A 16,383-nucleotide genomic window follows, 5' to 3' on the forward strand; every position below is an offset into this window, starting at 1 on the left:
TAAAAGGTAGCCTTTTGAATGAGAGAAGGTATTTGCAAATGATAGATCTGATAAAGGAGTAGTCTCCAAAATCTATAAAAACTTAGTAATAAAAAACCTTACAGTTTTGCTTTGCAGAAGCTCTTTATTTTGATGTAGTCCCAATAGTTCATTTTTGCTTTTATTTCCCTTGTCTCAGGAGACCTATCTGGAAAGATGTTGTTATGGCCAATGTCAAAGCAATTACTACCTGTGTTCTCTTCTAGGATTTTTATGGTTTCAAGTCTCACATTTAGGTCCTTCATTCATCTTGGGTATTACTGTGTATGGTGAAAGTGGACCAGTTTCATTCTTTTGCACATTGCTGTCTAGTTTTCCCAGTACTGTTTGTTGAAGAGACTGTTTTTCCCTTGACTAGTCTTGCTTCCTTTGTCGACAATTAATTGACCATATAATTGTGGGTTTCTTTATGGGTTTTCTATTCTGTTTTATTGGTCTATATGTCTGTTTTTGTGCCAGTACCATACTGTTTTGATTGCTACAACTTTGTAATATAACTTGAAGTCTAGAACTGTGATATCTCCAGCTTTATGGGATTGCTTTGGCTACTTAGGGTCTCTGGTGATTCCATACAAATTTTAGGATTGTTTGTTCCAGTTCCGTGAAAAATGCTATGGATATTTTTATAGGGATTGCATTAAATGTGTAGATTGCTTTGTATGGACATTTTAACCACATTTGTTATTCCAATCCACGAATATGGAGTGTCTTTCCATTTCTTTGTGCCATCTTCAATTTCTTTCACCAATGTTTTATAGTTTTTTTTTTATTTTTTTTTTTATTTTTTTATAATTTTATTTTTTATAAACATATATATATATATATTTTTTCCCCCAGGGGTACAGGTCTGTGAATCTCCACGTTTACAAACTTCACAGCACTCACCATAGCACATACCCTACCCAATGTCCATAACCCCCACCCCCACCCCCCTCTGCCCAGCAACCCTCAGTTTGTTTTGTGAGATTAAGAGTCACTTATGGTTTGTCTCCCTCCCAATCCCAACTTGTTTCATTTACTCTTCTCCTACCACATTAACCCCCCATGTTGCATCTCCTCTCCCTCATATCAGGGAGATCATATGATAGTTGTCTTTCTCCGATTGACTTATTTCGCTAAGCATGATACCCTCTAGTTCCATCCATGTTGTCGCAAATGGCAAGATTTCATTTCTTTTGATGGCTGCATAGTATTCCATTGTATATATATACCACATCTTCTTTATCCATTCGTCTGTTGATGGACATCTAGGTTCTTTCCATACTTTGGCTATTGTAGACATTGCTGCTATAAACATTCGGGTGCACGTGCCCCTTCGGATCACTACGTTTGTATCTTTAGGGTAAATACCCAGCAGTGCAATTGCTGGGTCATAGGGTAGTTCTATTTTCAACATTTTGAGGAACCTCCATGCTGTTTTCCAGAGTGGTTGCACCAGCTTGCATTCCCACCAACAATGTAGGAGGGTTCCCCTCTCTCCGCATCCTCGCCAGCATCTGTCATTTCCGGACTTGTTAATTTTAGCCATTCTGACTGGTGTGAGGTGGAATCTCATTGTGGTTTTGATTTGTATTTCCCTGATGCCGAGTGATATGGAGCACTTTTTCATGTGTCTGTTGGCCATCTGGATGTCTTCTTTGCAGAAATGTCTGTTCATGTCCTCTGCCCATTTCTTGATGGGATTATTTGTTCTTTGGGTGTTGAGTTTGCTAAGTTCTTTATAGATTCTGGACACTAGCCCTTTATCTGATATGTCGTTTGCAAATATCTTCTCCCATTCTGTCAGTTGTCTTTTGGTTTTGTTAACTGTTTCCTTTGCTGTGCAAAAGCTTTTGATCTTGATAAAATCCCAATAGTTCATTTTTGCCCTTGCTTCCCTTGCCTTTGGCGATGTTCCTAGGAAGATGTTGCTGCGGCTGAGGTCGAAGAGGTTGCTGCCTGTGTTCTCCTCAAGGATGTTGATGGATTCCTTTCTCACATTGAGGTCCTTCATCCATTTTGAGTCTATTTTCGTGTGTGGTGTAAGGAAATGATCCAATTTCATTTTTCTGCATGTGGCTGTCCAATTTTCCCAACACCATTTATTGAAGAGGCTGTCTTTTTTCCATTGGACATTCTTTCCTGCTTTGTCGAAGATTAGTTGACCATAGAGTTGAGGGTCTATTTCTGGGCTCTCTATTCTGTTCCATTGATCTATGTGTCTGTTTTTGTGCCAGTACCATGCTGTCTTGATGATGACAGCTTTGTAATAGAGCTTGAAGTCCGGAATTGTGATGCCACCAACTCTGGCTTTCTTTTTCAATATTCCTTTGGCTATTCGCGGTCTTTTCTGGTTCCATATAAATTTTAGGATTATTTGTTCCATTTCTTTGAAAAAAATGGATGGTACTTTGATAGGAATTGCATTAAATGTGTAGATTGCTTTAGGTAGCATAGACATTTTCACAATATTTATTCTTCCAATCCAGGAGCATGGAACATTTTTCCATTTCTTTGTGTCTTCCTCAATTTCTTTCATGAGTACTTTATAGTTTTCTGTGTATAGATTCTTAGTCTCTTTGGTTAGGTTTATTTCTAGGAATCTTATAGTTTTGGGTGCAATTGTAAATGGGATGGACTCCTTAATTTCTCTTTCTTCTGTCTTATTGTTGGTGTAGAGAAATGCGACTGATTTCTGTGCATTGATTTTATATCCTGACACATTACTGAATTCCTGTACAAGTTCTAGCAGTTTTGGAGTGGAGTCTTTTGGGTTTTCCACATATAGTATCATATCATCTGCGAAGAGTGATAGTTTGACTTCTTCTTTGCCGATTTGGATGCCTTTAATTTCTTTTTGTTGTCTGATTGCTGAGGCTAGGACTTCTAGTACTATGTTGAATAGCAGTGGTGATAACGGACATCCCTGCCGTGTTCCTGACCTTAGCGGAAAAGCTTTCAGTTTTTCTCCATTGAGAATGATATTTGCGATGGGTTTTTCATAGATGGCTTTGATAATATTGAGGTATGTGCCCTCTATCCCTACACTTTGAAGAGTTTTGATCAGGAAGGGATGCTGTACTTTGTCAAATGCTTTTTCAGCATCTATGGAGAGTATCATATGGTTCCTGTTTTTTCTTTTATTAATGTGTTGTATCACATTGATTGATTTGCGGATGTTGAACCAACCTTGCAGCCCTGGAATAAATCCCACTTGGTCGTGGTGAATAATCCTTTTAATGTACTGTTGAATCCTATTGGCTAGTATTTTGGTGAGAATTTTTGCATCTGTGTTCATCAAGGATATTGGTCTGTAGTTCTCTTTTTTGATGGGATCCTTGTCTGGTTTGGGGATCAAGGTGAGGCTGGCCTCATAAAATGAGTTTGGAAGTTTTCCTTCCATTTCTATTTTTTTGAACAGTCTCAGGAGAATAGGAATTAGTTCTTCTTTAAATGTTTGGTAGAATTCCCCCGGGAAGCCGTCTGGCCCTGGGCTTTTGTTTGTTTGGAGATTTTTGATGACTGTTTCAATCTCCTTACTGGTTATGGGTCTGTTCAGGCTTTCTATTTCTTCCAGGTTCAGTTGTGGTAGTTTATATGTCTCTAGGAATGCATCCATTTCTTCCAGATTGTCAAATTTGTTGGCATAGAGTTGCTCATAATATGTTCTTATAATTGTCTGTATTTCTTTGGTGTTAGTTGTGATCTCTCCTCTTTCATTCATGATTTTATTTATTTGGGTCCTTTCTCTTCTCTTTTTGATAAGTCTGGCCAGGGGCTTATCAATCTTATTAATTCTTTCAAAGAACCAGCTCCTAGTTTCGTTGATTTGTTCTATTGTTTTTTTGGTTTCTATTTCATTGATTTCTGCTCTGATCTTTATGATTTCTCTTCTCCTGCTGGGTTTAGGGTTTCTTTCTTGTTCTTTCTCCAGCTCCTTTAGGTGTAGGGTTAGGTTGTGTACCTGAGACCTTTCTTGTTTCTTGAGAAAGGCTTGTACCGCTATATATTTTCCTCTCAGGACTGCCTTTGTTGTGTCCCACAGATTTTGAACTGTTGTATTTTCATTATCATTTGTTTCCATGAATTTTTTCAATTCTTCTTTAATTTCCTGGTTGACCCATTCATTCTTTAGAAGGATGCTGTTTAGTCGCCATATATTTGGGTTCTTTCCAAATTTCCTCTTGCGATTGAGTTCTAGCTTCAGAGCATTGTGGTCTGAAAATATGCAGGGAATGATCCCAATTTTTTGATAACAGTTAAGACCTGATTTAGAACCAAGGATGTGATCTATTCTGGAGAATGTTCCATGTGCACTAGAGAAGAATGTGTATTCTGTTGCTTTGGGATGAAATGTTCTGAATATATCTGTGATGTCCATCTGGTCCAGTGTGTCATTTAAGGCCTTTATTTCCTTGTTGATCTTTTGCTTGGATGATCTGTCCATTTCAGTGAGGGGAGTGTTAAAGTCCCCTACTATTATTGTATGATTGTCGATGTGTTTCTTTGATTTTGTTATTAATTGGTTTATATAGTTGGCTGCTCCCACGTTAGGGGCGTAGATATTTACAATTGTTAGATCTTCTTGTTGGACAGATCCTTTGAGTATGATATAGTGTCCATCTTCATCTCTTATTATAGTCTTTGGTTTAAAATCTAATTGATCTGATACAAGGATTGCCACTCCTGCTTTCTTCTGATGTCCATTAGCATGGTAAATTCTTTTCCACCCCCTCACTTTAAATCTGAAAGTGTCTTCGGGTTTAAAATGAGTTTCTTGTAGGCAACATATAGATGGGTTTTGTTTTTTTATCCATTCTGATACCCTGTGTCTTTTGATTGGGGCATTTAGCCCATTAACATTCAGGGTAACTATTGAGAGATATGAATTTAGTGCCATTGTATTGCCTGTAAGGTGACTGCTATTGTATATTGTTTCTGTTCCTTTCTGATCTACTACTTTTAGGGTCTCTCTTTGCTTAGAGGACCCCTTTCAATATTTCCTGTAGAGCTGGCTTGGTGTTTGCAAATTCTTTCAGTTTTTGTTTGTCCTGGAAGCTTTTAATCTCTCCTTCTATTTTCAATGATAGCCTAGCTGGATATAGTATTCTTGGCTGCATGTTTTTCTCGTTTAGTACTCTGAATATATCATGCCAGCTCTTTCTGGCCTGCCAGGTCTCTGTGGATAAGTCTGCTGCCAATCTAATATTTTTACCATTGTATGTTACAGACTTCTTCTCCCGGGCTGCTTTCAGGATTTTCTCTTTGTCACTAAGACTTGTAAATTTGACTATTAGGTGACGGGGTGTGGACCTATTCTTATTGATTTTGAGTGGGGTTCTCTGAACCTCCTGGATTTTGATGCTTGTTCCCTTTGCCATATTGGGGAAATTCTCTCCAATAATTCTCTCCAATATACCTTCTGCTCCCCTCTCTCTTTCTTCTTCTTCTGGAATCCCAATTATTCTAATGTTGTTTCGTCTTATGGTGTCACTTATCTCTCGAATTCTGCCCTCGTGGTCCAGTAGTTGTTTGTCCCTCTTTTGTTCAGCTTCCTTATTCTCTGTCATTTGGTCTTCTATATCGCTAATTCTTTCTTCTGCCTCATTTAGCCTAGCAGTGAGAGCCTCCATTTTTGATTGCACCTCATTAATAGCTTTTTTTGATTTCAACTTGATTAGATTTTAGTTCTTTTATTTCTCCAGAAAGGGCTTTTATATCTCCCGAGAGGGTTTCTCTAATATCTTCCATGCCTTTTTTGAGCCCAGCTAGAACCTTGAGAATCGTCATTCTGAACTCTAAATCTGACATATTACCAATGTCCGTATTGATTAGGTCCTTAGCCTTTGGTACTGCCTCTTGTTCTTTTTTTTGTGGTGAATTTTTCCGCCTTGTCATTTTGTCCAGATAAGAGTATATGAAGGAACAAGTAAAATACTAAAAGGGTGGCAACAACCCCAGGAAAATATGCTTTAGCCAAATCAGAAGAGATCCCAAATCGTGAGGGGGGGGGGGGGAAGGGGAAAAAAAGAGGTTCAGAAAAAAAAAAAAAAAAAAAAAGAAAAAAGAAACAAATAAAAAAAAGAAAACCAATAATGAAAAAAATATAAAAAGGAAAAAATATATATATATTGGATAAACTAGTTAAAAAACGTTAAAAAAGAAAAGGGTAAAAGTTTAAAAAAATTTAGCAGAAGAAGAGAAAAAAATTGAAAAAGAAAAAAAAATTAAATTAACTGCAAGGCTAAAGAATCATGGGGAGAAAGCCATGAGTTCTGTGCTTTGCTTTCTCCTCTGGAATTCCGCTGCTCTCCTTGGTATTGAAACTGCACTCCTCGTAAGTGAACTTGGTCCTGGCTGGGTTTCTTGTTGATCTTCTGGGGGAGGGGCCTGTTGTAGTGATTTTCAAGTGTCTTTGCCCCAGGCGGAGTTGCACCGCCCTTACCAGGGGCCGGGCTGAGTAATCCGCTCGGGTTTGCTTTTGGGAGCTTTTGTTCCCTGAGCGCTTTCCGTAGAGTCCGGAGGACGGGAAGGAAGATGGCGGCCTCCCAGTCTCCGGCCTGGAGGAGCCGAGAGCTAGGGGTCCCACTCCTCAGTGCACCCTCAGGGAACAGCGTCCAATTACTCCCGTCACCCTGGCCTCCGGCTGCGCTCCGAGCTCACCGAGCCTGCGACCGGTTCAAGGTAAGCCCGAGCTGTGAGCTCACTCCTCGGCTCTGTCTCTGTAGCCGGCTTCCCTGTTCTAATACCTGCGAGCTCTGCGACACTCAGACACCCCGATCCTTCTGTGACCCTGCGGGACCTGAGGCCACACTGGCCCCGCGTGGGCTTCACCCCAGTTAAGCCTCTGGAGCGATGTCCCTCAGCGGAACAGACTTTTAAAAGTCCCGATTTTGTGCTCCGTTGCTCCGCCGCTTGCCGGGAGCCGGCCCCTCCCCCCGTGGTCTATCTTCCCATCCCTTTGGATTCACTTCTCTGCCAGTCCTACCTTTCAGCAAGTGGTTGATTTTCTGTTTCTAGAATTGCTGTTCTTCTTCTCTTCGATCTCCCATTGGATTTGTAGGTGTTTGCAATCTTTAGATAAGCTATCTAGCTGATCTCCCGCTACCTGAAGTAGTCTCAGCTGCTACTTCTCCGCCATCTTGACTCCTCCCCTGTTTTATAGTTTTCTCAGTATAGGTCTTTCACCTCTTTGGTTAAGTTTATTCTTAGGTTTTGTATTATTTTTGGTGCATTGTAAATAGGTTTGTTGTTGTAATTTCTCTTTCTGCTGCTTCATTATTAGTGCATTGGAATGCAACAGATTTCTGTACATTGATTTTGTATCCTGCTGCTTTACTGAATTCGCTTATCAGTTCTCGCTGTTTTTTGGTGAAGCCTTTCAGGTCTTCTGTATATAGTATCGTGTCATCTGCAAACAGTGGAAGTTTGACTTCTTCCTTACCAGACTGGATGCCTTTTCTTTTTGTGGTCTGATTACTGGGGAATCCATCAATTTCAGTCTCTTTTGTCCAAAGCCAGCAATCCCTCGCTGATTTTCCCTTCGACACACCAGTGGTTCTCAGTGGCTGCACATTCGTATTACCTGTTGGAGCTTCGATGCCGCGCCCAGCGGAGGGACCCACCTCAAACCAGCTGAGGGAGAACTGCCGTCAGGCATCGTTGTGTGTTACAAAGTGTGCCTGGCGATTCTGATGCACCCCGAGGATTAGAGACCACTGCTGTGACATAGCTGTTAAAAGATTTCAGACCATTAAAAGAAACTCCCCATTCTTCCTGCCTTTACATGGAAACATAATGGGAAATGCACAGACAGAATGAAAAGAAGTCTTAAGGCAGAAAATTTGGCCAGTGCCCGACTGGGCCATTTTCCTGTAGAAAGTTAGAATTATAATGGGGGTGTTTGAAGATGTAGGTTATAAACTCTTCATGGTATGTTTGTCTCCATTTGTTTGAAGTACTTGTGGGTCGGTGATACATAGACTTTGCTTAATCTGTTCTGCCCCGCGAGTCAGGCGCACATCCAAGCGTTTCCTCCTTGTCCCAGGTTTCTGTTGATGTACTCCACAGTTCTATGCAGCTTTTACAATTCGGCCCTCACAACAGCAGTGGTTGGAGCCATCAAGGTAAGCAGGTGAAGCCTTGGGAAACAGGGAACTGGCCGTGAATCCAGTCTTGACAAGAGGAGCAGGGTTCAATTTTATGGTTGTAACGGGGGGGGGGGGGGGGGGGGGGGGGGGGGGGGGGTAGAGAAAGCGTGGAGACTTGTGACCTTCGCAGCTGTACCTGGGTCACCTCTTCTTAGATCTTCTCATCCCCTAATCCATGAACCAGAGGGAGGGCTTGCTAATTTAAAAAGGAGAGACAAATTATGACCTTTAATTCGAGGGTGGTCTCGGAGGGGAGGGTCTGAGAAAATGAAGTAAACAAAGCAGAAAAAAATTTCCAAATCTCTGTATTCACCAAGATGTCTTGTTAGGTGCCTTGTTTGTAAACTTGGTTCTGGGAGAACCTGTTGACTAGGAAAGGGAAGCCTTGTGAAGACCTGTTTTTAATGTAGATATATGCACAATGTATAAGGTACTAAACTCATGGACTGTATGTAGGTGTGTCTGTGTCTGTGTGTCTGAATACACACAGAAGTGAAGAGGAGGGCAGGGTGTTCTGTGCTCTGTCCCACAGTTGCTTTGATTTTCCAATCACACCAATAGAGTGAGTTAGAAAGACTGTCTGCCCTAGCAGTAGACTGTCTGTTGTCCGCCTGGCCCCTCCTAGAATATACAGGGCAGGGCACTGCTTAGAATTTGCTGGATGTCTAATCCATGCAAGTTTAGGGTCCAGTATGATTAAAATTTACCAGCCAGTGATGCTGAAGAGATGGGATCTGGAAAGCTGATTACAGCTCAACGCTTACATCATTTTTTTTTTCTTTTCCTGTGTATTAACTGTAAGAGGCATGAATGATGCAGTGTTCTGTAATTATCATGCCATGGAAAGCCATATGTAATGGTTTTTTCTTCATTCATTCAACATTCTGTGAGCAGCTACTGTGTATGTCTCTGGGCAAAGTAACTAAAATATTTAGTCTCAGGTTTTACCATCTATATGTATTTTCCCCCTAAATCCTTCCCTTTTAAAATGACTAATCCTCTCTCTTTTTCTGCAGAATGTATCCATTGCCTACATTGGAATGTTAGTTGGTGGAGACTATATTTTCTCTATGTTAAACTTTGTAGGGTTAAATATTTGGTGAGTGGGATTTCTAAATGAACTCATTTTAGTAAAATATGAATTTTAAAAAGTGTGATTAATCTGTTGCAAGTGAAGGAACGGGAGGTGTTTTGACATTTTAGTTTCTAAGATAATTTTACTTAAATCACTCCGTTCATCTGTTTTTATGACATGCTCCTTCATGAAGATCATGATGTGTGTGATGAAAATTCAGGGGGCTGAGATCCAAATTTAAGTCATATGTCTTTCTCAGAAAAAAACAAAAACAAAAACAAAACAAAACAAAACAAAACCGTCTAAGTTGTCTGCCTCCCTTTTGTGAAGTGGGCCTTCCTGAGGTCCTGCTCCATCAAAGCACCATACATTAATGATATTGGGAGGAGGGGCTGAGACACTTTTGAAAGGCATTTTGGGGTTCTATGGAACACTGTCTTAGGATAACAGTATAGTTTATCCAGTAATAAACAAATATTTATTTTCTCTCCAAAGTTTTGTATGGGATTGATCTCTTCTTTTTCTGCCTCCAAAGATTTCTAACCAAGAGTGGGTAATTCTCATCAAGCAAGCCACAAGCTAGGAGAAAAACAGGGGTCTCAATCACTCCCTTCTGGCTAGATCTATAAAGAGGTATATTTTGTACAGACCTGGGGATACTACCTGTGAGGTTTATTTATTTCCACTTTTTTTTCTCCTTTCAGCATGGCAGGGGGCTTGAGATACTCCTTTTTAACTCTGAGTGGCCATTTGAACCCTAAACAACCCATGGACGAAGAAAACATTCCTCAGGATTTGAAGAGTTACAATCTGAGGCAAGATTGCAGACCAGGCCCATAGGCGGGGCAGGACGGGGCGGGACTGGGGAGCAGGACGGGGGGCGGGGCATCCCCGCTGTAGGAACCGGAAGCCAGACGTTCTGGTCAGGGACAGCACTCAGCCACTTGGTGAAAGCACGTCTGCCAACTGCGAAGAGAACCTACCTCACGCGCTGCTGCACAGCGAGCCATCGCCAGCCCTCGGAAGCTTATTTGGGCAAAGCCTTACCATCTGAAAGCGAATCTTTCAGAGGAAACCATTGAGGAAAGGGACTGCAACCAAGGATTTTGGGCGGGCAGAGAACTAACTGATTGGTTGGCCAGCCGCATCTCTGAGCTGCTGTCCCCCTGCAGTACCATGTGCGTTTAAGAGGATGGAAATGGCTGACGGTGTGAGAGTCATTATTATCAGCACCTTGGCCTTAATTTCAAGGATCCCAGCCAAAGCAGAGTGCCAGTGAGAACAGTTTTCTTTTCAGTTTAAACAAACATGTCCTTACTTTAATAAAATTAGCCCATCAACTACAAGTTAGTTGTTAGCTCTGATTTCATCATATATGTTGATATATTTTCCCGATCATCAAAGTAAAATAAAAATAATTTATAGACAGGTGTCATACTGTGACATTATTTAGATAGGCAGAAAGACTCTGCCTGAAGGGTGATATTCCTTTTAAGACTCATGCTGGAAACTATTACAAAATAACTCAATGGGAAAAACAACAGCAACAACAACAACAAAACAAAAAACAAAACCCCAAAAAACTCTCCATGTGCCCTGCTCACATTTAAGTAGCTCATATTTCTCTCCCCATCTCCCCAGGTTGTTCAGGGGCCTTTGAAATTCCAATCACCTTGATTTTAACCAAAGGTACATTTCATCATAGATTAATCTGACCTCCCAGACCAGTGATATGTGGGAAGGAGCCCTGAATGGATAAGCATTATTATTTTCATTTCCATCAAGGAATGGACTGGGGTGCCTGGCTGGCTCAGTTGGAAGAGCATATGACTCTCGATCTCAGGGTCATGAGTTTAAGCCCCACACTGGGTATGGAGCCTACGTAAAACAAAGAAATGGGCCATCCTTGTTGGGGTTGTGGTGTAGGGTAAGGCTCCAGTCTGGGCAACAGGAGCCTTGTAATCCCATCTCTGCCACTACCCACCTGATACCTTCTCAGGTTACCTTGCTATTGTGACCTCCATTATTTTAATCTGTAAAGTTGAACTGGATCTCCAAACCCTTGCTAGCTTTCACTTTCTAAGTTTCTAGAAGCTGAGTCAGATGTGGGGCAGAGCAGCAAATGAAGGAGTGATTGTATTGATGCATTGTTTCCAATTATCTTTCAAAAAAAATTTAGTTTTAATTGTAAAACTAATAGAACATAAAATTTACTATCTTAACCATTGCTAAGTGTATAGTTTGGCAGTGTTAAGTATATTCATATTGTTGTGTAAACAATCTCGAGAATATTTCCATTTTGCAAAACAAACTCTGCACCCATGAAACGGTAACTCAGCACAGCCCCTGGCAACCATCATTCTACTTTCTGTGTCTATGAATATGACTACTCTAGATATCTACGTGGAATTGCACAGTGTTTGTCTTTCGGTGCCTAGCTTACTTTACTTAGGGTAATGTCCTCAAAGTTCATCCTTGTAGCAGATGTCAGAATTTTCTTCCTTTTGAAGGCTGAATAATATTCCACCATATGGTTGGCTATACCACATTTGGGTTACCCATTCATCATCTATCAATGGACACTTGGCTATTTATGAATAACTCTGCTAAGAGCATGGGTGTACTCATGTGTCTTCGAGACCCTGCTTTCAATTCTTTTGGATATTAAAATTTGTTTCCTTTATATTCAGAACACTTTTGACATCAAACGTGTGGAGTTTTTCCCTCCTATCAAGGAATTCTCCTACTCTCTGGACTCCAACTACATGTCCAACAATTCAATTCAATTCTAACTGCCTGGAGCTAGGGCAGACCCCGCAGGTGAAGGGTTCAGTCCCATAAAACTGCCTCCACTTCAGATGCCAATCCCAAGTCCCAGGTTGTGACCTATGCTTCTAACCAATTGGCCATGAATCAGGGGTTTGCGCACTCCCTCCCTCAGTTTGGATACTTTGCTGGAATGGCTCACAGAACTCAGGGAGAGTACTTAAGTCTCTGTTACTGGTTTCTTACAAAGAATACAGCTCTGCAACAGCCAGAAAGAAGAGATGCATAGGAAGAGGTGTGTGGGAAGGATCTTGGAGCTTCCATGCCCTCTCTGGGCCTACCACCCTCCCACACACTAATGACCTTGCCAGCCCCAAGTTCTCTAAACCCCACAGTCCGGGCATCCTTGCCATTTCCTATAGCAGCTGAATCATTTTACATTCGTGCAAGGGTTCCAGTTTCTCCACATCTTGTCTAACTTGTCATTTTCTGGGGGGCTTTTTGTTTGTTTTGTTTTTGTGGTAGCCATTCTGATGGGTGTGAGGTGATTGTGTCATTGGAGTTTTTTTTTTTTATAATCATTTTTTTAATTTATTTTCAGCATAACAGTATTCATTGTTTTTGTACCACACCCAGTGCTCCATGCAATCCGTGCCCTCTCTAATACCCACCACCTGGTTCCCCCAACCTCCCACCCCCCCCACCTCTTCAAACCCTTCAGATTGTTTTTCAGAGTCCATAGTCTCTTATTGTTCACCTCCCCTTCCATTTGGAGTTTTGATTTGTATTTCCCTAATTCTTGGTGATGTTGGACATTTTTAATGTGCTTGTTGGTCATTCGTATGTCTTTAGAGACGTGGCTTTCTAAATCCTTTGCCCATTTTTGAATTGGGTTGTGTGTTTTGTTGTTGAGTTCTAGGAGTCCTTCATTGGTTAACCTTACTTTGGAAAGACTTCTAGAGTGTGAGGTGGGGCCCCCGAGCTGTTGTGTCCACCTCCTCCTGCGTCTTGAGCATCAGTCCTGAAGCCCAGAGGCCAAAAATGCTAAGATTTGAAAACTGTGAACACCCACTTCTCATTTTCTCAGTGACAAAACAAAATGGCAGCACATTTTTGCTTTCTTCCAACAATTTTTTTCTGGTTTTTATTTTCTGAATACTTGAAGATGATTTTGTGTTTTTCTACTCTTAATATGGTCAACCTTTGTTTGTTTTCATAGCCAGGATGCCTTGTTGGGGATTCTTACTTAGTTTTTTTTCTTCTGCAATCACCCTGAATCTTTTTCTTGGACTTTTCTTACATGACCCTTTCTTTTTACCTTTCTGTGGAGACTTCTCCTGCTTCCGTGTGTGGCCAGCAGAGGGCACACGAAGAGCAGCCTGGCAGCATTTGCAGTTTCTAGAAGATCCCTAAAGACCCAGCTTCCGGCGCGGAGATGGTGGTGGGAGATCCAATCTGGTTTTTGAATTAAGATTAGTTGAGGAAGCTGGGTGTGGAGAGGTGGTATGAAAGGGATTCATGAGATCAAGGAGGCTAATGAGGAAATGTAGCCTCATGCCTCAGGTCTCCAGATTTCTTTTTTTCTCACTAAAAGATATTGTAAAAGCCATCCTGGATAGGACAAAGAAAATTAGTTTAATATCGTTGATATCTGGCTTACTTCTGCCTATTGTATTGCAAATAACAGTGACACCATTTGTTAACTTGGACTTTTTCCTGATGTTTTAATATTTTCCCTGCATATCAAATGTATCTCAAATACATGGCCACTGGAGTTTTGGACAGCTGAGTTTCCTTAAAGAATTGAACTTAGTTTAGAGAAGAGTTATATATTATATGTATAATGTATTTATATACATATACACACAGTTATATTTGTAGTATGTGTCCCTCAGGAAAATGGTGAAGTCAATAATATGTCAATAATTCCAGAGTGTTAAGTCAGTTCTTTTTTTTTTTCCCCACAATGGTTTGAATTTAGTTTTCTCCTTTCTTTTCAACTTCATTGTTTTTCAGCTACGAAATAAGCTTAAAACCACAGGTTTGGGTGTACCCTCTGTGAGAGCACAGGTGTTTGTCTCGGCTGAGGGATAACATCTGGTCACAAAGCACACTCCGATGCTGGAGACCCCGGACAGTGCATCATCTGCCGGGAGTAACTGGGCAGAGCCTGCCACAGACGCAGATGTTGCCTGGACAAGCTGTCCTAAGGATTGAGGAAGAGCAAGATCGAGGAGAGGGAGCAGATCGCTAGGGAGAAGAGTGCCCACACTCGGAAGCCACTCTTCATCGCACTCCTTCATATCCTCAATTACTTCTACAACTAACTGGTGAATACCATCAGTCTCGGCTTCTTGTTGTAAAACCTTCTCTATGACTAGATTAGAGTCTGGAAATTTCAACCTCTTTTCCTTTGATTTGCCCCACTTCATCCAACAGGCTGTTGATTTCACCGATTAGGCACTGATTTTCTTTTCCAAACATTTGTATTTCTTCTGGGGATAATTCATTTCTCCTTGGCTGTCTCTCTGGGAGCCGGATTCAGGTTGTGCTTTGCTCAGAGTCTTGTTTGGACATTCTCAGGGACAGATGACTGGTCCAGATCACACTCCTAGTATTGGGTCTTAGTCAGGCATTCATAGGCTTTAGGGGTCAGGGGAATGGGGATAGGGAAAGAATACGTCTTGATTTTCTCTAACCAAATTTAGCATTTTTCACTGGAAAATGTAGACAAAACCATGTATTAACTGTATTTCTGATTTTGTTGTCAGGATATTGAGATAAATATTGAATATTGAGAAAATATTGAGATATTTTCATGTCACTGTAGAGTTTCTGCAGAAAAATCATTTATGTCCCACTGAGGATTCTAAATGATTAGACCTTCCACTAGTTCTTGCTATTTAATATGTTCCCAAAGAAGCAGATGTTCAGTATATCATATTTAGAAAATACCGTGATAGGTTTTTTTTTTGGTAATTGGTTTCCTTTATATTTTTATGCATTTTTAAGAAAAGATTTTATTTATTTATTTGTCAGAGAGAGATCACAAATAAGCAGAGAGGCAGAGAGGCAGGCAGGCTACCCGCCAAGCAGAGAGCCCGACGTGGGGCTCCATCCCAGGACCCTGAGATCATGACCTGAGCTGAAGGCAGAGGCTCAACCCACTGAGCCACTGAGTGAACCCAGGCTCCCCTATTTTTATGTATTTTATTTTAGGCATTTAAAACCATTATTTAGGGAAGGAAGTTGTAACCATCTGCAGGGGTCCATGGCATGAAAAAAGGGAAGGAACCCCGAATTAGAGGGGAAGAGAAATTTCCAGATTAATGTTTTCCTCAGGAAGTTGTTCCATTATTGGCCTTTCTCCTTGTGGAGGTATGTTGCCTGAATGGGTGTGGATGCACCCGGAGCATTTTTTTGCATCTACCCCCTGGGGGGAGGGGTCATCCTTCAGCCAGTGGTGGCCAGCTGTCTGCAGGGCCAGAAAGAGGGAGAGCAAGAGAAAGCCATGAGGGAGATTGGCAACAGGCAGCTGGCTTCCCTGTCATAACTTCCTCATTCGAAGATCAGAACGGAGATGTGGAACCTCAACTGCGTCACAGTACAGAACCTTATTCTTCAAATTCTGTGACTGCTTGCCTGGAATGTAATGGTAAAAATCTGTGCAGAGGTGGGATGGCAGTGGGAGGAGCTTTGCAGACCCACTCTCCAGTGAAACATACAAAACTAGAGAAAATTATACAAAACAACAATTTAAGATCTCTGGAAATTATCATAGGGGCATGTAGCAAATGAGGAAACATTGATTCAGGAACACCTAATAAACTTGGTAAGGAGAGTGTGGACTTGGAGCCTTGACTCACCTCCATCCTCTTCCCTCCCTCAGCTCAGCTTGATGGAAGCTCCATCCCCAAGTTGGTGTGGCCAAAGAGATGGGGCTCCTCCTCCCAGCTCCTAGTCAAGAATTATCTGATTAGGAGGTACAGGCCACCAATGTTTCTCATCTTCTCCAAGTCAGAGAGGCTCAATTCCCAGTGAGTGCTGCAGAAGAATAGGGCCTCCGTCTACAAATCCCCACCAATAGGACAGAATCTCTACCCAGGTGTGCTAAGCCAAGAATCCTGGGTTCCCAGTCACCCTTGCCCCAACTTGATTTTAGAGCAGAGGTTTGACTGAAGCTGACAAGACCAGAGGCTACTGCCCTGGCTCGCATTCAGAGTAGTGGCTTAGAGAGTGTGCCCAGAAGAGGTAGTCTGTGCAGTAAAGAATGTGACCTTACACAAACAGATGACTGGCCTTTGTTTTGGGCTTCTAGGCACTTCTATGCCCTTTGAATATTATGTCTGATAGAAAGGTTATTGTTTGCCTGGT

General features: G+C 41.5%; 1 protein-coding gene across 2 annotated transcripts in view; it reads left to right on the top strand.

Annotated features, from left to right (window-relative positions):
* SLC35D2 (solute carrier family 35 member D2) overlaps positions 1–10,070 on the top strand; it is a 53,294-nt gene extending 43,224 nt beyond the window's left edge. The window contains exons 12-14 of one of the 2 annotated variants that reach the window (XM_032840442.1): positions 8,059–8,144; positions 9,185–9,267; positions 9,948–10,070. In XM_032840442.1, coding sequence (XP_032696333.1) covers positions 8,059–8,144; positions 9,185–9,267; positions 9,948–10,004 — 226 coding nt within the window. In that variant the 3' untranslated portion in view covers positions 10,005–10,070. Of the gene's footprint in view, positions 1–8,058; positions 8,217–9,184; positions 9,268–9,947 lie in introns of those variants that run through there. The other variant, XM_032840441.1, reaches the window with a different exon arrangement.
* Positions 10,071–16,383: the final 6,313 nt, after the last annotated feature.

Source organism: Lontra canadensis, unplaced genomic scaffold (assembly GCF_010015895.1).
Source record: "Lontra canadensis isolate GAN:19392208 unplaced genomic scaffold, GSC_riverotter_1.0 scaffold113, whole genome shotgun sequence".
Lineage (NCBI taxonomy): Eukaryota > Metazoa > Chordata > Mammalia > Carnivora > Mustelidae > Lontra > Lontra canadensis.